This window comes from Mycteria americana, chromosome 9 (assembly GCF_035582795.1).
Source record: "Mycteria americana isolate JAX WOST 10 ecotype Jacksonville Zoo and Gardens chromosome 9, USCA_MyAme_1.0, whole genome shotgun sequence".
Classification (NCBI taxonomy): domain Eukaryota; kingdom Metazoa; phylum Chordata; class Aves; order Ciconiiformes; family Ciconiidae; genus Mycteria; species Mycteria americana.
This window is the reverse complement of record NC_134373.1, coordinates 7912574-7940239: the sequence shown is the minus strand read 5'-3', so window position 1 is coordinate 7940239 and position 27666 is coordinate 7912574. Positions and strand designations below refer to the sequence as shown.

The following is a 27666-nucleotide window of genomic DNA, read 5'->3' as shown; positions in this document are numbered from 1 at the left end:
CAATGCATTCATAAATATAAGGTGGAAAATAACTGTTGAAGCACCTGTATAACAAGGTTATATTTGCTGGAAAGTAAGTGGAAGTTGCAGAGCATTATAAAAATAATGCAATGTTGTAAAAAAAGGCAAGTAATTCTGTGATGTATTAAGAAAAAAAACAAAGGATAATTATTCCACTCTATTTGGCACCAGTAATGCCTCAGGTAGAGGATTATGTTCAGCTCTGGGCAGCACACTTTAACAGTAACCCAGACCAATAGGAGAGTATCCAAAGGAGAGTTGTAAGAGGGTTAGAAAGCAAGGCCAATAAAAAGATTGGAAGAAGGGAGTTTATTTAGTAGAGAGATAATTAAGAGGAGGCAAAACTCTTCCGAAAGAAAGAAAGAAACACTGGATGGTTTTAAATTATTCTGTGTCTGCACTGAAGGAAGTACAAAATGTTTTAATATCTAATAAAGAATATTTAGGCTGTATTTTACAAAAAAGGCCTGTCTTGCAAGAAGGGTAGTGAAATCCTGGAACTGGCTGCTTCAGGTTGCTGGGAATTTTATTTCACTGGAGTTTTTTAAGAACAATTTGGACATCTGTCAGAAAAGGTCTCAAGGTATTTGTACCATTAGAAATATGCCAAAATTTGAATGAGAAACTCCATTAAAATTCCTTCCAGTTTTAACTTCCCATGTTTCTGTTGAAGAATATTCACTGACAGACATCTTCGCTAAATGTCATATCCTGTGCTCTTCACACAGGACCTAAAATGTAGTAGGAATAATTTGTTCCAGTGTTCAAGAGCAGACGAGGAGGCCTTATACTAAGAATTTGTTTTCTCAAGGTATATTCCACACGTGAAATGAGTACAGGCAGATTTGTATCCATGCAGATCTACTAGCCAAATGCTCATGCTTTCCTTCTCATCTGCTGCTCTAATCTGAGAAGGAAAGCTAATTTTATATCATCTATGTGAGTTAAGTGTTCCCAGGTGTCAAATAACGGGGAAGAATTCTTTCACTGTTCCCAGACACAAGAATGATTCAGTTCCCATGAATCCCTTTGAGACTTCTTTCTTCAGAGTCACTCGGTTATTGTTCAAAGTTGGAGGGTTTGGCCCCTAGGGGTTTCACAGGGTACCGATTTTAGTCAAAGTATGGTAATGTGCTAGCATTCTGAGCAAAATAAACGTCTGATTGCCAAAAAATGAGACACACACAGTCATTATGTTCACAGCAGATGTCAGTGCATCTGACAGTGGTAACAGTGTCACTGTGACTGCAGAGGAAAGGCCTTAGGAGGTAAGCAAAACAATGGTTTAGTTCTGCGGGTTTGATGGGAAATAGGCTAGGAGTTGAGACCACAAAGTTCCTAAGATAAACTCTGCTAAGCCATTTGTTTATCATCTTTGTGTAGTTTTGCAACTACGCTTGCACACTATTTCTGTTTTGATAGCCCACAACATTGGTGTAGCATAGTGTAGCAAGCAGCATGAGCTGACATAACCCCATGTCTGAAACTCCAGTAGTTAGGAAACCTAGTAAGTTTTCACAACCTCTTCTAGACTGAACTGGGTCACTGCCACAGGTCATGTAGGGCATCTCATTCCTTGTGTGCCAAGAAAATAACATGTTTATAAACCAGCTGCCAGCCCTCACACCAACCGCAGTTGAGTTGGATCTGTTTCTGTGGAGCTCTGAATGTTTGATTTTACCATTTCAGGAGTTATTCCAAAAGTTACTGAAAACTTTGATGTTTCAAAGGAATTTTTTTCCTATTACTGAGTGGGGGAATTCCAAAGTTTCACTTTGCAATGCAATATCCTCTCAACTTTTCAAGTTGAGCCTTTTTAAGTCCCTTCCAAAGGATTCCCAAACCTGTTGGAGAACTTTAGACTTTTGAGGTCCAACTTGGAATCTCTTTTGACTTCTAAATCCTAATTCTTCATGGACTCAGGAAGACCCAGATAAGGAAACTGGCAAGAAACAAAATTCAGAAATCTGTTTGGCAAGCTGAGCTCCATGGGAAGTTTATTGAATCTAACATCTCTCAAAAATGTTTCTTTTAATTCATCCACATTTCCTATTAGACAGTCTTCAATAATATTTTCAAATCTGTTTTCCTAAGTTCAAAATCTATAAATATAATTTCACTAATGAGGAAACAGTCACAAACTATTTTAGGAACTGAATATTTATGAGAATTTTGAAATTAGTCCTCTTAACCTGTATTTTAACACCAAATTGTCCATTTTTGGAAGATCTAATTGTGTGCTACAATTGTTGTGTTGATGGTAATTGTGTAATAAAGGTGGTTAATTTTTCAAGGATTTAAATGCTATAAGTTAAAAGATTTTATTGCTGAAAATTGTTTCTTTCCTGTAGGTTTAATAGTTATCAAATGAAATAAAACTAGTAAACTTCCATTGACTTCAGTATTTATGAGGATTTATCTCAGCTATGCATTTCATTTAAAGATTATATAAGGCCAATTTTATATGTTAAAATTAGATATCCACAGAGCACATAGGTAGTAGTTATACCATTTTCCTTTTTACCATGCCATAAAGCCTGATTTTTGTGGATTCTTTTAATTAAAACTGGAAACTTAATCTACTTAGTAGTAGGAAGCTGTGCAATGATCATGTAAACTCGTGTCCTCATCCTTTTTTTTTTTTTTTTTCACCTGTTTCCTGGGCCACTGCAAAGAGAACTGATAGATACTTTTGCATATACATGTTAAGAGGCATCAACGTCTGATTAGGTTCGGGAGAATGAATGATAAAATTCCAGGTCTGTTCTTCTGGCTGCTATTGCAAGCACACAAGCTCTGTAAAGCTTTCAAAATTCTCTAGGATAAAATAGTTCCTTGGAAAAGCAAAACAGGAAAATATATTAAACCATATATTGATAAGGGAACAGTTTCACAAACTGGATCATCAGTCAGAATTTCCTTATAGACATTGACGGTGTAAAACTTTGCTAGTGCTCTTCACAATATATATGACAATTTTTACAAAACCTAATAATGCATATTGAAAGACATAGAAATGACACGATTTGAAAAGATAGTTTCTTTTCACCTTAACTTTCCAGTTGTGTACTTCTTAGTTCTTGAAACCTCGAATGCAAGAACAGCGCGATCAAAGAAAATACAGTATGATGACCTTTCAATTGTACCGGATGGGTGTAGGTACCACTAAAGTGTAATCTGATAGGGGAATGGTGCCCTCTGCAGGGCTGTCTTGCTTAGGTCATCCCACACTATTTACTATGAGATGTCTTTATGAGCTATGTTCACTATTAGAAGTGCATGGAAGAGAGCACAAGGAACCCTCTTTCTGCCTTTGTTATGCAGGGGTAGTCATTGTGTCTTTGGGAGCTACCAGGATTTTCTCAATGTATTTGTTGTTCAGAATTGCTCTCTAGCTCCTGTGAACAAGCCACTATCCACAGCTATTTAGACATTTATGATAAGGAGTTAAAATTTATAATATGAGCTGTTTTGGTTGAAAATTGAAACACACATTTGGTTTGATTAAATGGAATTTGTGTTCCAATGCAGATGATGATTTTCTTTTTACATCTATATTTAGTGTGTTCAGAGCTTTACAGCCAGATGTCATGCAGTGCCTCTGTAGCAGAAGAAGCAAGTGATCTCAGTTTGAAATTTTGCTGTGCAGTGAAGCAAACTAACTTAATAAGTTATTCTACTTCTCCTCTGTATTACAGGTGCTGCTTTGCCACCACTGAAACTAGGGCATTCAGTCTGTGCCATGAAAGCAGATGAAGGTCCATGCAAAGCAATCCACATGCGCTATTACTTCAATATTCAAAGCCGTGAGTGTGAAATATTTGAATATGGTGGATGCCATGGCAATGAGAACAACTTTCTAACACTGGAAGAATGTCAGAAGCAGTGTGTTGTAACAGGCCAGTACCCCTTCTCTTATCCTCCTATCGGTTCTTCATTTGCATCTGTTATTTCTCATCCACAAACCACACGAATTTTGGAAGTAGAGGCCCTCTTCAGTTCCTATTAATACAGTAATGTGATGCCTCTAATTATGTTCCCAAGTATTATACTGTGTAGTAGCCATCTGAATGATTTTACATTGTGCAAGCAAACATTCAGGATTTGGAAAGATAAGTGTGACTTTTTTTAGTGGACCTGTGGAATAGAAAGACCAATGCAAGAAAGCTTATTTTCTAGCTAGAGCGCTGTTTTGAATGAGTTCTTAAAGTGAAATTGATTTTGAGGCTGCGCTAAGCTGGTGGGCAGCACAGATGTTCTTTATTGCTTTCAGAGTATCTAACCCAATTTTTGATCCCAGGTTTCTCCTTCACGTGAGAAGCTGATAGAAGCTGTCCAAAATCTTGGACATCCGCTATGATTCAACATAATTAGAACTACAGTAGTAAATAATTCTCATTTAAAATATCAGTTATAGCTGTTTGTCATAAAAGATCTGTTTTGTTGAAACCTCATCAATTAATCATTAGAAAGAGGAAAATGAGATCCAAATTATGATACACAGCAGAATATGCAGAAAGTGTCTTGTGAGTGCTGTTTTTACTATTAAAAATGATCCTTGTAATTAACCAAGGCTTTCAGCTTTGTGAAAGTAACCAACTCCTGTTCCTCACAGGAGTGTATGGAAGTTATAAGATTCTTAAAATCGGAAGTTAATGCCAGTGGAGCTAGAAATTTGAAAAGTTCATATTTTTAGAGACTGAAGGGATTCAAGTCTTATTGAGAGTTTCCTCTGGATACCTAATATGGATCTTGCTTTCATGGGAATTAGATGGAATGTGTCTGGCTCTGTAAACAGGAAGTGATAGTGAGGGAGGTACTGAGGGGGGGCAATAGAAATAGAAAGAAAATTCCAGAATAAAGAGCTCCTCAAAGGTACGTGATAACCCTCAGATAGTATACCAATTGTGTGGGTTTTTTCCCCAAGTGGATTTTTGTTTATTTAGACTTTGAGGTAAGATAGAAGGATTCATTCTCAATAGAAGGTACTTTTCAGTTACAAACGCCTTGCCCAGTAGCAAAATATGTCATTAAGTGTTACTGAGCTCAAGACAGTGATGCTGGGCAATTGTGCAGTAGAGAACAGTTTACAGGTTATTCTGAGGATGGGCAACACAATCAGATGAAAGTTGTTAATCTCTCCTGCCTATTAGAGATGTACCCAGGTAGCACTCTACTGCTATGCAGATCTCAGTAGGTGTCACTTTGTTTGCCCTATTTTCATAATTTATTCTGGCCCTGGGCCTTTCCACAAAACTGGAAATCTGCTGATGTGCTATAGGCGCTGAGTTGGTTTGAAGGATATAAATTTGTACCTTCTAGGATTAGCATAAGTCGCTTTCAAGCACAGCAAGTTTATATATGTTACAAAAAATACTTCCAGAAATTTCAGATTAGAACATTGATTTCAGAAGATCTTTTTTGGGTTTTCTGCCGCAACAGACTATATATATAAGACAAACTGATTTATAGCATCGTGCTTTGTCTGTAATAAATGTAAATGTCTTTGTTAGCCATCTCCCATCCCTTCCAGAATTCACATCTATGTAGTGTTTAGATCAGGCTTTAAATCTGTTACATTGTCTGTTTCACAACACATCTGTATTTCTTGATAAAAATTACTATGAAATGTGTCACTAAATTTATTCTAGACATCGAAGTAATTATCTGTCTCCCATCCTGGTGTCAGAGTAATGGCTGGGGCTGATGTGCATATTACCCTAAATAATATTTTAATAATATTTGTTAGTTATAATGCTTCTAATCCTCAGAATCTGCAAACATTAACTCATCATACCAATAAACCAGGTACTGTAAATAAGCAATTTATTATCTTCCCTTTTACTGACAGAAAAAGAAAGGTGGTAAGGTAACAGAAAAATGAGTGAAGTCCATAGACTGTGCTACAATCAGAGCAGGGAGTGCAGCTCAGGGTGTCTGGCATTTACTTGACTAGTAGGTATAAACTCTTCTGTCTGTATGAACTATATAGTCTCGATACTATATTATCTAGTCTTAATACTTATTTATACTGCCACAAGGTTGATCAAGTTTTTCCAAATAGTTACAGGTGTTTAAAATTAAAATTTTAAATTGAATTCTTTTTAATGAAAATTATTTCATTAGTTTTAATGAAATTATTAAATTACTAAATTGAAAAATTTAGTTTAAAATGAAAAATTATTAAAAGTTTTTGCAGGTTCTGTGTTTCCTTATACTACTTTTCAGCTACCCATATAGGTAGCTGATGTTTCCTTGCAGGTGTGTTTATGTAACAGAACAATTTGTTTGAATACAAACCAATGCAACAGCAATACACGTCACTGTCCAGCATAGGCTTTGCGAATTTCTCAAGTCTGTAATTCAGTTCTTTGACTCAGACTTTTCTCCCTCTGTATCCAGTCCAGCCACAGCAAGGGAAAGAATAAGTGAGTATATACGTTTATTATACGTTTCTAGTATGACAATTTCCAATGGTGTTTACGATTTACAGAGTAAAGCAGGGTTGCTTTCTTACCTACACAAAGTAAGCCAGAATAGTGTGGCTGAGTGGATCAAGGCCTCAATGGGACTGTATGTATAAATAATAGCAAAATTTAACCTGAAGTGTTGTACGGGAGCACAAAGTCTCACTGGTTAGAAAATACTGGAAGAACAGCTAACAGAGGAAAACCTATCCTTCCTAAAATGTATCCCTGGTCTTGATCCCTTTGATCTTTCCAGCGAGGAGACTGCATGCATTTTATTTACTCACTAAATACTAAGTCAAGGCATTATTTACCGTTCACACCTATTTTCTGATCTGCTGGTGCCACCATGCATTTCTGTTATTTGTACCTGGCACTACAGACAATGCACTCAAAAGAAAAAAAAAAAAAAAAAGAAGAAAAAACACAACTATGAACCTTAAATTTTAGAATGAAAGCAGATTTCAGTTATTTTTCTAATCAATTATGTTTTGCTTTCAAACAATTGCATGCTTATAAAACTATCTCTAGCAGGATGGAAAAAACACTATGAAATTACACTAACAACTTGTTAAAGTGGCAAAGATCAGATCACTTCATTCTTTAAGTGAATGGCAGTTTTTCATTGCGTTTTACTCTAAGGATTAATTTGAAACTTATCTTTTGATGGCTTCTGGCAAGATCCACTAATAAGCCTCAGAGACCAGATGTGCTCCAGGGAAGAAGTGGCAAGAATCAGCCACAGTCTTGCTCTGATTTCAGGAGTCATGTATGGGTAAATGTAGAGCTAATGATACTAAAGCAAGGTATATCTTGAAATGACATCCCATCAAGGAAAAATGATCTGGAAATCATAATTCCTTAGTCACTAAATAACATAACCTAGCATTTCAAGTCAAAAAAAAAGATGACATGGAGAAAAGCATCTTCCTGAATATAAACATCTTGCCCTAAATGCAAGCACAAACAAAATCAATGAAACTGTCCTACTTGGATCTGAAATGGGTCTTAAGCCAACTCCTAGTGAACTGGCTGAGAAGGGAAAGAACCTTTACGTCAGTGATTCAGTTTCTTTTCATGTTGAAGTCTCAGATACTACTAGAAGTGCAGATTACTATTTTGGTGCTCATGTACCTGTATTTGTTTCTTTAAAAATCAGTTAGGATAAAAGCTGTTTACAATATTGTTTTTCTCCAGACTATACTATTCGTGTCTTGGATTCTTCATACCCAAGTAAAAAAAATAGACACAAAAGTAAGATAGAATTCAAGTAATATGTTTTTAAATCTTCATAAGAAACTACTGGATAGGAGCAGATGACAGTTCTTGGCAGAAAATCAAACGAAGCAGAAATTCATTACAGAGTAATGGAAGATCAGGGCTATGCTTAACCAGTATACAAAACTAACACGAAAATGACATTTTTCTCCTTTTCTACCTCTGATGTTTTGTTCTTACATTTCTACAAATTATCCTATCAAAAGTCTAGCTGTTCACCCTGATCAGGAAGTGAACCCTACAATATTTAAAGAGAGCAAATAGCCTTGTGCTCGTCATAGCACAGCTTATAATCAGCAACAGATTTCCGATTTCTTGTATCAAGGCCTAAGTGATAATTCTGATATCTCTATATCTGGGTCATTTTCTCCAACCAGAATATGCCAGTTTTAGTGCTTGTTAGTAGAGAAGGTAGGGATGTAGTGCTTGAGGCTTAAAAGGCAGAAGTTGGTCTTGCTTCCAATTTGGCCTGAAGGTTGCCACCCACCAAGTGTGGGTGTAAAAGACTTGCATTTAGCGTTTGGTAATCATCACCCCTGTAAAGGTTTATGGCTAAAGAAACTGATGTCCTTCCTCTACTTAACCCAGCCTGGGCAGATTTTTTAGTATTAATTAATATTATTTATTCTGTATGGTTATTCAGAAGATGTATCTCTATCAGAATTGACTGATGATATTTTCGTGAGCATTCAAGACAGATAAATATAATTTTAAGGACTTAAAAATTATTCAAATGGTGGCATTAATATTTTGCATAGTAATTGTCTGTTTATCTGACAAATGGCCTTTCTAGACTTAAAATTCTTCCTTTGTCAAATGGCTTCCATGAGTCATAAGTTTGTATCGTGGATTTAACTGATTTTTTTTTTTCCCCTATGGACAACCAGCTTAAAAGTTTCTTTCCATATTTATTAAATTTTCAGCACAGAAATTAATGAAGCCTGCTGCTGAACTCCATGGTTAATATGTATGTATAAGTTCAAAAAAAATGAATGTTGGCAATGTCATTCTAAGAGAACAACCTACCTTAAAAGGCATTTTCTTCACTTCTACAGTGTTTGGTTTAGAAAAATGTGATTAATCTGTTTCTAGTTATGGCTCCACAAAGTTTAATGAATACAATCTTTCAAGATAAAAAATGGAAAGTTATTTTTATTGATTAGCATTCAGTGTCACAAAGACCTGGGATCTAGGATGTGAAGATAGCTCTTCTTTTTCTGTCACCAGGCTGGCTTTTGGTACTTTACATCTGGTATCTGGTTTTGGGTTTCAGCTGCACCCACAGCATTTTTGCCGTGCTTGGAGCAGGGTTGTTTGCAGGACTGCAGCTGCCAGTATCTCATCCAAAACATGCGACTTCCTGCTAATTTGGAGCGTTTAAACTGGACTCAAGTCCAGTTTAAAGGCCAAGACAGAGGGCTAAACTGAAAAAGGCAGGGTTGATAGACACAGAACTTGGAATGAAAAGTGTCCAAAAGTCATGATCAGGTGCCATGAGTGAAGATCTATAAAATTATTTCTTCAAGCTAATGTTGCTATTTTGACTAATACTGTTATTTTGATACTGATATGTATGTTGGATCAATATCTGGAACAGATCTTCTGGACCAAATCCTGTACTGGTATATAACTGGCATAACTCCATGGAATAAAACTGAAAGTTATTTCAAATGAGAACTGGCTTAGTGTCTACATCTTGGTACTCAGCCCAAGTACAGTATTTGGTGTGTGTATAATAGTGATCCAAGACTCTGCAAGTGTTGAATCTGCTATGAGGAACTGGAGCAATAAAGGCTCATTATTTCTGTATTGTCTGAATAAATAACAGCAGATGAAATGTTTTGGTGGCACACACAGTATGCTGTTGACCATCAGCCATAAAATAAACTAGTAAGTTAACCTGCTTTTGCCAACGTAATTCAGTAAAAAAAAAATATAATTCAGTAGTTTCTATTTGTTAAATCTGGCTCTGTGCAGTCTTGTAGTATATGGTTATATTCATCTTACTTAATGTTTTCAGTATTTATACTGCAGGAAAATCACTATGTAGTAACTGTAGAAATCAGACTGAAAAGACAGAATGAGTAATAGGAAAATGCTTCAAAATAAAGAAAAATCTAAGAGATACTCACACAATTATAACTGAAGAATGTGAAGGTCAAGATTGGTAAGAATAAGCTAAAGGGAAGTTATGGCATATATATACAAATTCAGAAGAAATAATGTGAATAGTCAGTATCTGATTTTCCAATATTAAGCACAAATACAAGAATAAATGAGCCAACATGAGTGAATTGCCAGGCTTCTTAAATCAGAACAATTTTTTTAAAATATTTGAATGAATAAGCCATCAAAGACAGAAATGAGTAATTCCCAGAACTGCCTGAAGTCAGTACAAGAGAGTTCAGAGAGCCCGACTACAGGTTGGCCACTCCAAGACTCTCTAAGACAGTGTTCAGATTCAAGATGCCTAGTTCTGACTCCAGTCTCCTAGAAATCAGCTGCATTTTTTGTTTCATGTGCCCAATGCTCGCCACTTCAGGGAAGAATAAATTACTTTTAAGAGGAGTTTGCCTATATGCTCCATTGTTTATTGGATATGAGTAGAATCACAAATGTCATCACTAGCGCAAAGGTTTTTCTAATTTTCAAGGCAGTGAATATATATCTTAGGCTAATTAATCTTCTAACATGGGAAAATACCTGCTGATAAAAGGTTCTGGACATGACAGCAATTCTAATGTCTATTATTTACACAGCAGATCTACTCAGAAATACAGTTTGTTTACAAAGAAGAAATTAACTCAGCTGTGGATTTGGCTTTTTGACTGAAACCAGAAGCAAAAAGACACTGTTGACATGGTAGTAAGATTAAAACATTCTAGGCCTGTCCAAACTCGCAATAAATTCTTCCTGTTCCGTGCCAGAAGAGTAGAGATCATATGCCAAAGTATGATTGCTGATTTTGGCCTGAAGGGGACAGCTGAGTGAAATTAGTGAAATGGCCAGATGTGAGTGTCCATGGTTTAGGTCAAATGCCAGGTTTAAATGCTGAAGGCACAGCCTCCTACTAATAGGAAGCACTGGAAGCATGTTCAAACAAATGATATGTCACTCTAAAGTGCATGTCTTGTCTTTAAATAATATTTTTTCAAGGATGCCAGCTGCGTTGTCCCATAGATGGAAGGCAAATGTATCATGATAGAATTTCTACCCGATAGATTTACTTTGAAAATATAACACAGGCCATGTTTCCAGAAGAAAAAGAAAAACTGTGGTAGGATTATGGCACACAAGGGCAGTACAGCTAATGCTAAAAGCTTATTAGTTGTCAGCAGCACCTCTTAAAATAGGAGCCATGGAAGGTATATCACTATATAAAGGATGGTTAGAAACACTTGCTCTGGGGTATGAGTGGTGAATAAACTGCTAATATTCCTTTCACTTTTGGACTGTCAAGAGATTGTTATAAATAGGGGAGGGAGGGGGCAACCTTATTAAAATTACAAATTACAGAAAAGGTGAGGATACAGATAGCTCAAGTATCTTTTGTTACTGCTTCCATAACAAGGAAGGGTGCAGCAGCAACTCTACTTTCCAGTGGGAATTGTTTTCAGTCTGAGGTCTGAGCTAGTAGGTCCCTCCAAGCTGAGATAGGGCAGAGCGCTCCTGTATCCCCCACCCTCACCAGTTGGGCAGAGCAACTATATCTTGCACACAAAGTCACAGAGATGTCCTTTAGATGTGTGACTTAGAGGCTTTCTGGGAAACATGGCATGAGAGACTAATTCATGTGATTTAAATTCAGATTAATACCTATACTTACCTTTGAATTCCCTTTCATTTCATGTTTCAAAGAAGGCTAGACCATGGGTTACACTGAGGCTTTATGAGAAGACATGTATCCACTGAAGCAGGAAGAGCCATCAGCAGTAGAAAGTAGTTGTAATATGCTTCTGCTACTGAACTGCTACTCTTGGCATGTACTATAGGGAATTGGTATCTTCTTAAGGGGGGGCTGTGGTAGCTAAGATGGCCAGGGTCAGGCAAATGTATTGCTTCATTATAGAGTGTTTGATTGCCTGACACAGCAAAATGCAAAATAAAATTGCATTTGCTTTCCAGCAGACCACTTCAAGCAAAGCATTAGCTTTACCACTCTATCTCTTCTCTCAGATGCAAGAGGTCAGTAGGCAAAGGAGAGTTTTAGAGAAAGCAGCATTTTATAATGCCATTAAGAAAAGTACAAGTACAAAACAAGAATTATGAAGCAATGCAATTAAGATGACTTAGGTGAAGTCCAGAAGCCACTGTTTCATGTGCCTTGCAAAATATCTCTGTAATAGAAAATATATAAGCTATCCTTGGCCCCTTTTCTCTCTCTCAGCAGCCAAAAAAATTTCAGCCTTTATTACACGTTGGCTGAGCCGGTCTCTCCTTGGAGTCCTTTGTAGTTTTATGATTAGGCAGTCTCCTAGAAGGGGAAGAAGGTTTGTTTTCAATCGCTGAAAAAGAATGTGGGATTGAATTCAGATATCCAGCTCCTTGAGCAAGTACAATAAAACCCAGGCTCCTCCATTAAAAATGACAATAGCAATTTCATCACTGCTGATCAGGCACTAAAAAACAGTGCAAACAAGGTTGTCGTCTATACTGCCCTAAAGGTAGTTGGAGATACTTGGCTGAATGGGCTTTAATATCATAAACAGCATAACGAACACTTTACTCAGACACTACATAGCATAGCAAAGGGAATTAGATAGCATGAGGGAGGTTTTTATTGCTAACTAGATCAGCTCTGAAGCTATTATCAGTATCAGTAACTACAGCAGTTGGGTTAAGTCTGCTAATTTCTCAGTTACCCTCACCTCAAAAGAACACCTCAAAAGAGGAGTAAGATTACATAATACAGGATTCTGGTTCCAGTAACATGAAGAGGAATTTCTCTGTTCAATTCAACATTGGCATAATTTGATTCCAGTACTTTCCATACCCTCAAGTTTCCAAAGTAGCAGGTCTTCTCATACAAAGGAAATGATACTTCAGTCTTCCAGAACAAGCTTTTGTGCTACTTCTCTAATAAAGAGGAGAAAGAAGGGAAAGAGATGCTTCCTCCTCAGTGCTCATAGTCACTGCTAAGCACCCTGGTATCACAGGTGAGACTTAACATGTCTGCTTTTGCTAAATTTTTTCTTTTTATTTATATTGCAGAATTGCCTCAGAAGATGATGTCAGCAAAAATTAAGAAAGGTAATTATGTTTACATAGTAATCTAAGACTCTTATACAATGATAAGGGATTTAGCTTCCCTTGATAAATTCTTTATGTATTGTTCCAAGCTATCTCCTAGTAAAAACAAGAATGTCAGACTAAAAGGAGTTCTTATTCCCAATCTTCTTCATCTGTATTCATCAAAGACTTTGAGGACCGTTGTGGTCACTAAATATCTTCAATATTCAGTGAAGAGAGTAGCTGCAATCTCTTCTCCCCAAAATAAACATATCATGACACTTTTTTTCTCTTTCTTCAATAAAGAGAAAAGAAGGACTCTGCAGAGATTCAAGCATTATATAATTAGCCATGATGTGGAACTCTTATTGTGTGTTTTGAGAATAATCTAAATGCTTCCTCCAATGTTAGCAAAAATGGGAAAAAAATCACTCTGAAACAGAAATTTTCAAGCATTGCCTGTGTAGGAGCTAACAGAGGTTAGGGCAGATCCCCTAATTACTCATTAAGCAAGGGGGCAAGTTTCCCACTCCTGAAGGGGCAGACTGTTTACAGAAATTTAAATGCCTGCTACCCAGACTTCCTAAATAGCCAATGCGTAAGCACCGAGAATCACTTGCCTGAAACACTGTTGGTCTATTGAGGTAACCTATGTTCCTAACAAGGATATTTAAGTTTGACACTTCCCATAGAGCTTGTGAAGACTTATTCCACCCCACCCTCTCTTTCCACATTAGAGACTTATCTGGATTGAGCCCAGTGCTGGTAGCCAGAGTTACCCAGATACAGACTTGAGTAAACCTCTTCACAAGTCAGCTCCTCTTTCTCTGCTTACCGTCTTTCCCTTATCCTTCCTTCCACTTTCTTCCTCTCGAATTGGTATGCATTTAACTCCTCACAGAAATACCAATATTTGCACATACATTTTGAAATAGACTAATTAAATGATTTATCTCTCCAGAATGGTATTCTGGAATATTTTCAATCTGAGATGATGGTTTTCTTTTCCTGATGTCTACTGTCTTTTCCATTCTTAATGTATAAAAAAAAAAAATCATGATTCTATGCTATGGAAGTTACTAAAGTTGATTTTCCACAGATGCTGCAGACATTTGGCACTGCTTCCCTTAAGGTCTGACCCTAGTTCCCTGCTTTTAATGACAAAACAGAACATATCCTGTTAAATTCAGCTCGTGGCTATCATCAACATCATTACATGTTTACTATTGTTTCCAGTAATGTAGTCTTGAATATTGAGTCTCTGGAGAAAGACATGGCATTTAGAAATATAATGCTAGTTTGTATGGTTAGGATTATATTGCCTTCATGACCTCTCTCTTCAAAAGTGGCTATAAAAGTTAGCTGTGAGCTCAACTTATTTGAACTTAATTTCCTTTTTCTGCAAGAACTGTTTTAATATAAGGATTTTCTAAATGAAGAGCAGCTGTTTTTAAGAATCAGTCATAATCCTGCAGTCTAGTTTACATACCCTTATTATTATCTGCCTTCCTTTCTCAGTTATTATCTAATAATCTTTTTCTGTTATTTCACAATATTATGCAATGTTTGATGAAAGAATTTTCTGTAGCTCCTATTGTCTGTGAGCTCCTAATAGATGGTGTATGGAATAGATACCACTCTGGTAGATTCTTGCCTGCTACCTGTCTACATAACTGTCTCGTTTCCATTCTCAGCTGAAAGCATATCATATGCCTTGCCCATACCTTTCATAGTTGTTGGTCTATGTGAACTAAGTTTTGTAAATCTGTGAACACCAATAGGTGCTGCATTTGAATAGTGAGAAAAGTGAATATCTGAACTGTAGAATACATATACTTACTGACAGAGAATGCGATTTGTAGTGAAAAATCAAAATTTTTCACTACATGAGTGCTTAAAATAGTTGATTTTGTTACTTTATGCAAGAACTTTTTAATAGTTTAATTTTACATGTGATCTCTGAAAATGACACTTTGCTGTTCATGAAGCTTTATGACACTTGAAATACAAGATATTGACAATTACTTCTTGGAAAAACACTAGTTATGAACTATTATAATGTTTTATATAAATATATGATGTGCATCAATTGAATTTAATAATATTCTTGTTCTAGCAATGATTTTTAATAGATACTTGGCTAAAATAGATGTAATAGAATTAACCTCTTTACAACTCCATAATCTACTCCAAAAATGTTAGGGACTTCAGAGTAATTGTTCTATAGTCATTTTTATTAAAATGGCAGCCCTCTGCACACTGTCTTAGTCTCAGTATTCTATTAAGTTTCACAGGTAAGGAAGGCCTTTATATGTCACATCTGATATGATTGTCTTATATGATGGCTAAATACACTTTTCTCTTCAAGTCAGCTCAGTCAAGAATCATATTTCAAAGTATCTACGAGCAAGAATTTGAGAATACCTCCACATATATTTCATTATTATTTTCATGATTTTCTTCTAAGAATATAATTTTGAGAAAAAATGAACATGGTGAGAAATTAACATTTGGGGATTATTGTATGGCTATGTGTTTTTCTTCTCTGCCAGAAGCCATATCATGCCTTGATATTCAGTCAAATTACACAGTATTCATTTGTTAGCTTTTTTTTGGTTGATATTGTAGTTACTGATTGCAAACTAGGAGCTGGGACTGAAAAATGATAGAATAGCTGCTCTGTCTCACAGTTTCCTGTATCCTTTTATAGCAGTAGACTGTCCCAGACAAAATGCATTGTTAGATTTTTTTTTTAATTCATTTTTTAAAACTATTTCCTTTTTCCTTCTGTTTTAATATTGCTTTCTGTATAATTCACACTAACATTGACTAAAATGATTACATAAATGACAAGAATGTGTACTTAAATTCAAATGATCCAGCTGAGATTCAAGTCTTGTTTTAATTCAGAGAAAAAACTAATTTTCTTCTTAGAGCTTCAATGTAGGAGGACACTTAAAGGAATCATTAGTCCTCATTTTCCAAGATATAATTTACTGGCTACTTGAAAAGAGGAAGAAAAGCAATAAATATGTCCCTATAATGCTCCAGCAAAATATTGCAGTGTTATATATAGAACAAAAGCAGTACAAGAAAGCAGCAGTTATTTTACAGTTGGTCTTTAGTCTGAAGTTACAGGTTTATTTTATAACTTCCTCCAGTTCTATTGTTGTCTTGAAATGTGTGTTGACTTTTTTTCTTCCCCCACCCTGTTCATCATTTACCATTGTTCATAGAAAAGCCCAACTTCTGCTTTCATGAGAAAGACCCTGGAATCTGCCGAGGCTATTTTTCCAGGTATTTCTATAACAAAGAGACAAAGATATGTGAAGTATTCAAGTATGGTGGGTGCCTAGGAAACCAGAACAACTTCAAGAATTTGGAAGAATGCCAGACTACCTGCCAAGGCAACTGTAAGTTGTTGTCCTCGTTATTCTTAGTTTTATTCTTGTATAAACTATGTTGTGTTTTGGAGGTATCTTGCATGGAAAAAAGGCAACTTAGGGTACCCTGAGGTGGCAATAATTTATATCTGAAATTAGCATTAATTATATGTATTTTTAAATAAAAACACAAAAATGAAAAATATAAACAAAAAAACCTGGTAGATACTATTAATTTTAATGAATATTACAGGACTCCTACTTTTTTACTTTTCTCATAACAGTTAGTTGCCTGCATATATGTTAATTCTACAACCCCCTGCAAAATATATCTTAAACCTGTGTGTGTAAGAAAGAACCCAATATTAATTTTCAGTAATCTGCATACTATTTAATATATCTAAGTTGAAACAAATAGTGTGTGATCTGTAATTTGAAACAGAATGTTAGAAGCAATACAGACAGATGAAGTAATTAAAGTAACATCAATTTCAACTGAAGAGGAGCTTTGGTCCACAATGAGTACTGTTTCCTGGCTGTACGTTGACATTAGAGCATCACATTTCTCCATTAAACTTGCCATTAGGGGAAAAATTTTATAAACACACTTTCTAGGACAGAAATTTGGGGAAATTTGGTTTGAAATATATTGTAAAAATATTGGTACCTACATTGAAGAAGGCAGAGCGTTTACAGTAATAGAGATTATAATGAGAGGGGATGAAGAAATGGACCTATTCTGGTTACAGCCACATAAGTCTTTTTCTGTAATCTAAAATCTGCCAGCTGCTTGGCTTTGTAATATCATAAAATGTTAAAATATATATTTTTTTAACATATACATCTGAATGTACTCTTTTGAAACCAAGTCTTGTAATGAAAAGAGGTGCCAATATAGGAATTTCTGGTTTTACTGTTTCCTTATCGTGCATTGCTGGGTTCCCACCAAAGAATTATGGGAAACCTGTCCCTCACTTCTGAATGATTTGGCTGTGCATCTAGGCTACAAAACATCCAGTCAGACTGACCATAGATCATTCATCCACTTCCTCATCCTACTAGTTCCTATGAATTGTTCTATATCAGAATATAGTAACCTTCATAACTCCTCTCCCCTTCACAAAGTACTTCATTTTATTCATAGGACAAATATATTTTCCCACCCAGAGCCTCCAGACCATTTTGTCTTGCTTGTCTCTAGTGGACATTTGTCCAGGACTGTTTCATAATCTGTCATTTTGGCAAGAGGAACTTGAGTTTATTCACATTTAGAAAAGGAAAGACCCACTATGGTTCTTTTTTAAAGTTTTTTTAAAAGATATACCGATAGAGCCATGTGCTTTTCCCCTACCTTTGCTGAAGCATTTATTCCTGGGTTCTGATTCCACCTTTACCTTCTAGACTAAAAGTTGCAGAATGCTTTTTTCTGACTTTAATCTGAAATAACACCTCCATGTAAATTTTTATGAATACCCAAGAAGAAAGAGAGGATTAGGGGCCATTTCCATGGTTTAAATAGATCAAAGTTTTTACCTTATTGATATTGAATCATTGATACCAATTGTTTTTTTGTGCTTTTTCCTCATTGTTTTCCTTTCGTTTTTCTTTTAGCAAATTTATCACCAGTTGTTCCAGCTGAAGAGCATCCTAACACTGTGAACAGTAGTTCCCCAGAGGAAGAACCCAACCAGTTTCCTGGGATTTTTGGTAAGAATTTGCTTTTGCTGTTTATAGTTGTCCTTTTTTAATGCAGACACTCCTTTTTTGTCCACTCATTTTCCCATTTATTTGAAGATATGTATGTTAGTTGAAATACATAAGCACATGAATTCAGTAACATTAAAACTAGCTTCATAGCCATTTTGTTGTCAGTAATACATATTTTGGAAAAGGTTTACAATTGCAAAGGTTAGAATGTCTGCTAGTAATATAAAAATAACCTTACCAAGCCATGTTTGATTTAACTCTTATATCAGTAAAATTAAAGAAGAAAAAGGAATCCATCCCAAAGTTGCCTCAGCATATCAGTGCCCTATGCTTTTGGGACTTTAAAGAAATGCTGCCTTTTAGTGGTATTAATACTGGCACGGAGCAAGGCAAATGGGTACCAATCATAGCTTATTTTCAGAGCTTTGCTGTGTCTAGATAACCTGTCACTTACTGTTTCACCCTTTTTTTTTCCTTTTAGTCAATTTGTTGCCAACTGCTCCAAATGAGAAGTCCAACACTCTGAACAGCAGTTCCCCAAAGGAGAAGCGCAACCAGTTTCCCTTTTTTTTTGGTAAGAATTCACTTTTGTAGTTCTTGGCTCTCAGTCTTTTAGATGCACTCTGGATTGCTTTTCCATTTCCACCCATTTTCCAGCATATCTGAGACTAAAGAATGGGCTTCCATCTATGTCAAATGTTTTGATAAGCAGAGAAAGTTGAAGCAAAGAAATATATTGCTACTTTCAGATCTTCCATAAATATCAGAAAGTGGAAGACTGACCACTTCTTGTTCTCTTCTGAAAGTGTGTGCTTCCTGAAGGTCTGATAAATACAAAAATTTAAAGACCAAAAGCAAAAGCAGTGATGCAGAGTTCTTTTAGTCAAAATTAATATTTTTGTGGGGATCTAATTGGCAGCTGATTTAAAGCTCATTTTACCCTTTAAAAAGGACCATATTTGGATTTGGGAATATGGCACAGTATATTTATCATAATAAATTTTTATTTTCACTAAGGCCATATTAAAGTCAGTTCTTCATTTGAGTATTATCAAAGTGAGTGTGAATTAATTTTGTGTCTGCTTCAAGGTATTTTTGCACTATGTATTATAACGCAGATGAGAATCTGGACCTTTACTGAGGAGGGCTAGGTTTTAACAGTTTCTACAGCTGAAGGCTGTCCACTACAGATTGCTGGTACTTGCTCACAATGTAAAGGGTGATTGAATTTGAGGCATGTCATTTTTATGATCCACAGTTATGCAAGAGGAAACAAGAAACAGTTGGAAAAAGCCTGAGCGTTCTTACCAAGTATTTATGTTGGTTTTTTTGCATTTACACTTACTTGTACTTTTGTGGATTGAGTGATGGCTTACAAATTCATTAAGGTTTTTGTGTTTAATATGATCTGTAAGATAATGGGCATGTAGGATAACATGCCTGTGCTCTTTGCTTAGAATGATATATGTAATAAAGCTTGAATGTGTGTTGTATTCTATTTTTTTTTGCCTGCACTGTGATCCACATGCACTGTTGGGTTGAGGTAAGTTTCTTTGTTAGTTGGATTGTTTGTTTACCACATACAAAGCATCAATGCACTCTGTTACTAAAATGACTGAATATAAAACTGTAAAGCTTTTGGCAACTTACATCACTGAAAAATATTTGAATGATTTAAGGCCTGGTAATAAGTCTAGGGACGTAAGAGCGTACACATTCCCTGAAAGTTTTTACTCATAATAAGAATCCCCAAATCCCTGAAACAACTAATCTATAGAAGCAAAAGGACATGATTCACTATGTTTTCTCAGAGGAAACTGAAGGGTTCTTGGTTGTGTCAGCAATAGTGAATTTTCTGGTAGAGCAATTTTGGGAGGGAAAGGTGAGGGTAAGAGAAAGAGAAGACTTAGAAGTTGGTGGAAGAAAGGGTCAGGGAACAAGGCTGGGTTGGGCTCATTGTAGCTGAATGGGTCAGGTAAGAAATGTGACCTTGGAAGGACCAGTGTGTTTCACTGAAAACTCTGAAGACCCCACAGGTTCTTCCCTACTATATAATCTCTGTCAGTCTTGCACTAGCCTGCCCCGTGCAGCCACCTGCTGCCATTCTGTTTATCAGCCTATACCTTTCAGGCTGCTGGGATGGGCTAAAATCTTGTGCTTTGTGCAATCCTACTATGGGGGGAGGAAGGATAGGGCCAAAACTGACAGCTGATTTCTCCAGAGAGATGTGGAGAACATAGCTTCCATTCCTGCTATTACTAGAGGCAGAGATGTAAACTGAAGTTGCAAGGTAGAGCCATCTCACACAAACATCCCCTGTGACTCCCCATGGCCCTCAGTGAGGGACAAGAATCTGGTGCACATATGAGGTCAGGATGGACTGTTTGGGATGGAGTGACTGATGCCCATCTTCTCAAGCACAGGCAAAGTAGCTGGTCTGCCACTGTAACATCTGTTTTGCATGTATGTTGCCCTGGCTGTGTATCTACTTTTTTTTAAATACATGACCACCATTAAAAAAAATTTTGCAAGGAGTTGTCTCTTACGGAATACCTTACCTCACAATTGAAATGCTATTTCCTCTTGATTTCAAGAAAAAACACGTATTATTGGTGGTATGTATAACTCTGTAATGATATCAGATTAATAGATTTCCAACAAAGTTCCTGATATTCAGAAAATTAAACTCTTCTATGGCCAAACAAAACAAATTTTCTGCATATAAACATGAAACTTCTAGTGCTATCTCTCAGCAATGAACTTTCTGCAGAGTGAAGATTGTTCTGTTCTTACACTGCTGCAAGATCTAAAATAACTTTTATCCTGGGAAAGTTGAGAGAAAATGAAGCCAAGAATCAAACCTTTCATCTTTAGATTATATGTAGTGATCTATGGTAGGAGTGCTATACTCTACATTTGATTTGTGAGATCTAAGTGGGATGCAGGATCAAAAGTCAATTTTCAATGCAGCAAATATGGAATGGCACACAGAGGCAGTTCCTGTTATTACTTCTTACAGTCAGGGCCATATCTTTTGCTGATATAAATTGACACAGTTCTATTCGCTATAATGGATCTGCACCAATTTATACCTATAGAGTACTGTCAAGTGCAGATGACTCATTTTTTTTGTAATAGCTTGTCTACTTGAAGATTCTTTTATTTTCTCTTTGCTGCAACCAGAAATGAGATACTGAAGTCTGCATATATCAGAAAACTAGTAATAAATCTGAAGCTTCACTTATGTCACACACGTGTGTCTAGTGAAAGAGAATGCGGTAAGCATTGTTTCTCATCCAGCTCACCAAGATCATTTCAAACTTCTTTTGTAGTGTCATCAATTAACAGTTCATTGTCACACCACCCCAGCTAAGCCTGAGGGATAATGATTATTGTTGCAATGCAGGGTTGGGATTATCTTTGATAAATATGAGTCTATATCTGAATATGCATGTTTCAGAGATTCTGAAGTATGATCATGTCATCTGTTCACACCACAGAGGACGGTGTCTGGGATTCAAGAAAATGCTGTATTATCAGAATTAAATCTTAAACCATACACATTGTTTAGGTAGCAGTGAAGGGTAAGATACAATAGTCTTTTTATAGGTAAGAACAATAGCCTTTTTTACCTACTGCTTATTTCATATAATTAGTTTACCTGTTTTTTCAGAAACAAAATATCAAATATTGCAGTTTTGGGTTTTATTCTCTCACCAAAACAAAATCAGTCCAAACATCTGCATCATCCAGAAAAAGAAGTAACAGAAAGGCAAGATAACAGAAAGATCTACACTATATTTTGCTGCTATAAAGCCTGAAACCCATTTGAGAAGCTCCTGCAGAGCTAGTGGCAGGAGTTCCAGTTCCCAAGCTTCACTTGAGATGGTTTCCAAGGTCTAAATTCCTTCAAAAAGTTTTTGATGGAATTGGCATGTTTCTGAGGAACAGAACTTTGCATTTCATTTTATCAGCATTTTCCAGAAGAAAACTTTACACTTGAAAATGTTTGACTAACTCAGCTTGGAAGCTTTCATTTGTCCTTTGCCTGTATGAATTGTAAATTCTTTTTTCCCATACCTGTTCATGACCGCATGTTGCGTTTTTTTGGCAAATAATGTACATAGCAAATCCAAGTTTATGAGCTTGCTATTGGATATTTAAAACCTGTTTAAATCAGATATTTTGGATAAACAGAATAGCATGAACACAAGGGTGAAGCCAGAGTCTTAAGGCCTGTTGCTGTCAATGTAAATAACTGGTTGATTTCTGTAGAAATTGCATTAAAGGCCATAGGATGGGCCATGTAGTTGCACGTATTAAAAAGTTAGAAAGCATTTAATGACATCTATTAATTTTTAGGTTCATATGATCCACTTGGTGTTAATATGTAGTGAGTTATGTAATGAGTAATGCTACTTGCCCTGTGAAAAAAATTGCTAAAATATAATCTAAATTCAGAAAAAATTAGAGTTAAAAACAGCATTTCTATCTCAAGTAGTCTCTCAATGAAGTTGATATCTGTAATTCATAGACCTGTAATGACTAGATTAGGGGAAAATAATTCTGATAGTGGGACATGTATTGCTAATTTTTTTTACTGCTTTCAGTGTGTACCCTTTCCTCTCTGGGTAATTTTGTGGGTTGTGGGATTTGCTTCTTTCTTTTTTCCTTCATAGAAAAAGCAGGAGATAAAACATTTCAACAACTCAGAAAAATGAGGCTGTAAAACCAAAACATTTGAGAAACTCAAGAACAGGCATAATATCTAAACTTTCTGTAACATCATATACATAAGTACAGCATTAGAAGCTGGGGCTGAACAGAGAAAACCTACCTGGATCTAATGCTCCCAGTGACTGTGTTAACACACTGGCACACAGGCTTATAGATTGTCCTGCCAATAGAGATGTTGGGCTGGGCACGACACAGCACATATTTTATGTTTACAGTAATTTAAAGTTAACAGGTCTTTTAGTGATCAGTATATTAAAATCAATTCATAATTTTTATGATCCTCAGCAGACAGGAAATTATGATAAGTAATTTCATTTTTATTTTAATATATGGTTTTGTTGAAAAAATGGCTGCTATATGGCAAAATTAAGAGGTTTTCTTCATGGGCTGGTTGCTTCTGTGAATGTAAAGAATATGCAGATATTTTGAAGATGAACAGGAATAGTGTTTGGTATCTGGGGCATTTATCTAGCAATGTTCTAGATGAAGAACAACATAAATTTTAGAAAGAGTACAAGAGGGATTCTGAATAGCATTTGGATGCTGCTCTGCCATTTGCATTATACGTACATAGGTAGTCCTTATTCACCAGCAACCACATCACTGGCTCCATGGCTCCCCTAAATCTTACAGTTGTTGTGAGAACTTCTCCATGAGGGGACTCTGGAGTCTCTCTGGAAAATTCTACATACCAGATAAGTGATTTACATTACAAAGTATATATTTAAATTCTGTTATATAATTAACAAACCCATGCTGTTTGGCCCTTTCATCACTGGCAAGCCTTTCTGCTTTGTTCTTTTTAGGTTCAGAAATTATCAGGTTAAAATAGCTAAGCATTTTTTTTAATGTTGCTGAAGATAAGCTTTGAAAGCTGACATCCTCTCCAGCTAGAGAGATGAAATTAGTTCTAGGCACAAGAGGTCTCAGAGTGGTACCAAAAGCGTTGCATTAATTAATTAAACTTCCATCTTCATTATAAATAAAACAGTAGATTTAATGTAAGTTGTATCACATTGTGATTTCTTACTCTGGATCCAGAGTGAACCTTACTCTTACAATAATGTCACAGTTATAAAAAGAAATTAAATAGTGCTCATTTTATAACCTGAAGCCAACTTAATCTATCTTGAAACACCAACTCATGACTCAGTTTTTGCATTTCAGGATTCTTTTTGAATAGTGTGATGTTGCTAACACAGCTTCAAATATATTACTAATTTCATTTTGCTGTCTTAGCTTTCCGTATATCACCATTCTGTTTCTTTCCCAGCAATTTTTCATACTTTTTCACCATGCCAGTTCAGCTATTATAGTTGGCAGATGAACCTTTTTCAGCAAGTGTAATATGTATAAGACAAGTAAGATGTAACATGTTCCTTTTGGATATTTTCTTGTCAGCCTCTTAAATTGCCCAAGTTAATTCATAACTTCTTGCTTTCAGCAACTCATCTGCTTCCCACTTTTGTGACAACAGGATGTCTTCAGCTCTGTTGTAACCCAAATTATTCCCTAAAATTTTTACTTGTTTTTTCCTCTGAACCACTTCTACCTGGCTTTGTAACTTCAAGAAAGCCATCTGACTAGCTTCACATTTCCATTTATGCATTCAGATCTCAGCTATCTCAATTCTGCTACTTCTTGAAGGAAAAGGGCGCTCCTTTGTGTCCCTCAATACTGATGATATAATGGCTCCCATTCAGTTTCTTGCATACTGTGCAGCAATTGTGTCAGTTCTGATTTTGTGTATGAGTCACTCCAGGGTGATAGATGATGGAGTTTCTCCAGGTTTGGGAATTCTGGCGCGGATTCGCTTCTTGAACTTGTTCCAGTGCCCAGGTACTTCGGATACATCAGTTTCATCTTCCAGTGTTTCAGTTCTCATACTCTCACTTGCAGCGACACTGAAGACACAAACCATCAGCCTACTCCTTGGAATGGTAAAAACCTAACAGCAGCACTAAAGCACCAGCATCTTAGTCACTTTGTGCACTTATTCTTCACGTTCAATCCTTTGTTATTCTGCGAGTTACAAACTATTTCTTGATAATTGCTCGGTGTTTTCCATTAGACCGACTTCTATTACTTAGGTCAAGCTTTCTGTATTCATGCAACAAACCCAGTATTAAGGTATTGAATCTTACATTGGAAATGCTGGGTACTTTTACCTTCTATTTGATTTCAGAATGTCTAGCAGTAATTAGGAAAATTCACTTCATTAATTATCATAAATATTTACCTTCTTTTTAAAGCTGTCCAAGTTTAATTTCTTTCACCTTCTACAAATACTTCACTTGAAACTTCTCTAATTGAATTCGAGTACTATCTCCTATCACAGAAATAGCAATTTTATCACTAAATGTGTAGGAAACATACTTTGCTTTCAGGTAAGCTTTTGCTGGCTTTTGGGATTCAAAGAGAGAATAACATTTGCTGTGGTATTTTTTGTAATCATAAAAAGACAGATGTTTATGTAAAGTACCCTGGATTTTCAGGAGGGCAGAATTAAATTTGCAAGTAAATTTCATATAAATTTCACAGTTCTGTGAGCTTCAAATCACATATATAATATAAATATAACAGAAAACTGCTGAACTGCAGTGTTGTCTCTAACCTGTTTTTTCTTGGTATTTCTAGAACCACCCCCTATCCCTTCTTTGTGCATGACCCCTAGGGACAGAGGACTTTGCAGAGCCAAAGAGTTAAGATTTTTCTACAACTACTCAACTGGAAGATGTCTCCCATTTAGCTACAGTGGTTGTGGTGGGAATGAAAATAATTTCACCTCCAGAAAGTCATGTTTGAGGACCTGCAAGAAAGGTATGGGAAGTGATACTGCCACAGACTATCATAAGAGGTAAATATTGTGCAGGCTGAAATATTATTGCAACTTTTGGTAGTCAGTATTGGCCCGATAAAATGTAATAGTTGAAAGTCTTGGAAAAGTGAAAATGGAAATCAGAAGAGAGACAGAGCTAGAGAGAGAAAGATGGACAGTAAAATAAGTGTACAAGAACAGAAATAAGACAACTTGGCATTGGTCAGGCATATGAAGACTTTAGGTAAGACAATGTTCTTTTTTCTTTTTTTTAAGAATATTTCTTGAAAACAAGACTTGTCTCTTATTTCTGATAATCTTGGATGTGTTAGTCATACAGCATCTAATCTTACTTTCTTCATTTTACCTTTAGGATTCAACAAAAAAAAAGGTGAAAGAAGATTAATAAAAATCAAGAAGAAAAGAAAGAAACAGTCAGTAAAGGCTCTGGGAGAGGAAATCATCCCTGAAAGAATACAACTTTGATTTTTATGGAAATGTGAAGTAAACTACTATTCACCTGTGAATGAAAGCCTTCAGTGTACACCCTTTAAATATATTTACTGTACTGATTATTTCGATTACATATTATTAAGCTGCTTATATTTTTATTATGTATTCCTCATTCATGTTAATAAACATTACCTTTGACTTTGATAAAGGCTCTTAAATTGTACTTGGATTGTATATAATTGTCAGTGCTGAAACAGGACAGAACAGACTGTGTGGGTGTATAAGTCATAATGATTAAAAAGTAGACAAGATTCAAATTTACTTTATTACCCCATTATTCTTTTTTGAAATCTATTTTTGTGCTAAAGAAAGCATAATACTTGTCAAAGAGTAATCACTTGTCAAGCATGATTGTTTCAATCATAGATTAAAAGATAGGTCTATTGCTATAAAGAGGAAATAGACACTGCGTTTGTTTTAATCAGATTTATTTTAGGTTATGCAAGCTAGATTTAACTCCATCAAAGTGCATATAATTACACTATTGTAAAATGAATGTGAGATCAGAATTAACCCACCAAAAACCATAGAGAGAGTGTTAAAGTTGTAAATGTGTGAAGCAATGTGAGATATTTGCTAAGATTTAAAAATATATTTGCTGGGATCATTGATTTTTGTCCTTGTTACTGAACTAGACTCATGGCTAGCAAGTTGTTAATTTCCAGAAATATGTCCAGAAATATTCCAGAAAAATTTCCAGAAAAATTTTTACAAAAAAACAGAACAAATTCCTTTCATAGAAGTAAAAACAGTTGCTTTTGAGATAACACTATGCTTACTCTCCAGTTGACTTTGAAAGTTTTCTTGGTTGGGTTTTCATAGGGTTTTGTAAGACTGACATGAAACAGTTGTACAGTTGCTGCCCTTCTCCAAGTCACCTCTCTGATCTTGGATAAATCTTTTATAATGAGATTTTTTTAAAAGAAAGAAAAAAAAAAGTAGTTGGTTTCTGTTAAGTTTTTTAGGAACACCTTGCTGCTTATGAAACAAAAGACAGCAGGATATTTTTGAAACTCTTCCCTATCTTCTTTGATGTTGTAAATATTTTTTTTAATGTATCACATGTTTTCTCTTTATGCTTAAAACTACTAAGGATAGTTACACTGCTGTTTGTGAGAGGTGGTGTGGAATTAAGTAGCTGAAATAGATGCGAGGGGCTCAAACACTACAGCAAGGAGCAAGGACAGCAATGACAGAATAATAAATAAAGCTGCCTTTGCCTGTGCACTATGTGCATGTGGGATTTCATGTTGCATGTGGGATTTTAATCGCATGTGGGATTTCAGAAAACCTATGTTTTATATGCCTGATGAACTTTGGACTAACTCCACAAAGAGGCTAAGCTTTACTGCTAAAAATGAAAGTATTTATACATTCTAAATATCTGAGTGAGTAGGTAAGTAAAAGTCACAGATTTTTATACAGAAATTCTATCCAAATCTCTTTTCTGGTGCCTAAGTCCTTTCATGACTCTCTTTTTCTAGGATCTATTAAGTCTAATTTGAAAAATGCT

General features: G+C 35.7%; 1 protein-coding gene across 1 annotated transcript in view; it reads left to right on the top strand.

Annotated features, from left to right (window-relative positions):
• The window catches only part of TFPI (tissue factor pathway inhibitor), a 42428-nt gene extending 16129 nt beyond the window's left edge, over positions 1-26299 (top strand). The window contains exons 5-12 of the mRNA XM_075511172.1: positions 3720-3920; positions 6429-6449; positions 12978-13016; positions 16232-16408; positions 17990-18085; positions 18567-18659; positions 25460-25642; positions 26014-26299. Of these exons, the coding sequence (XP_075367287.1) occupies positions 3720-3920; positions 6429-6449; positions 12978-13016; positions 16232-16408; positions 17990-18085; positions 18567-18659; positions 25460-25642; positions 26014-26126 (923 nt within the window). The 3' untranslated portion in view covers positions 26127-26299. The remainder of the gene's footprint in view (positions 1-3719; positions 3921-6428; positions 6450-12977; positions 13017-16231; positions 16409-17989; positions 18086-18566; positions 18660-25459; positions 25643-26013) is intronic.
• Positions 26300-27666: the final 1367 nt, after the last annotated feature.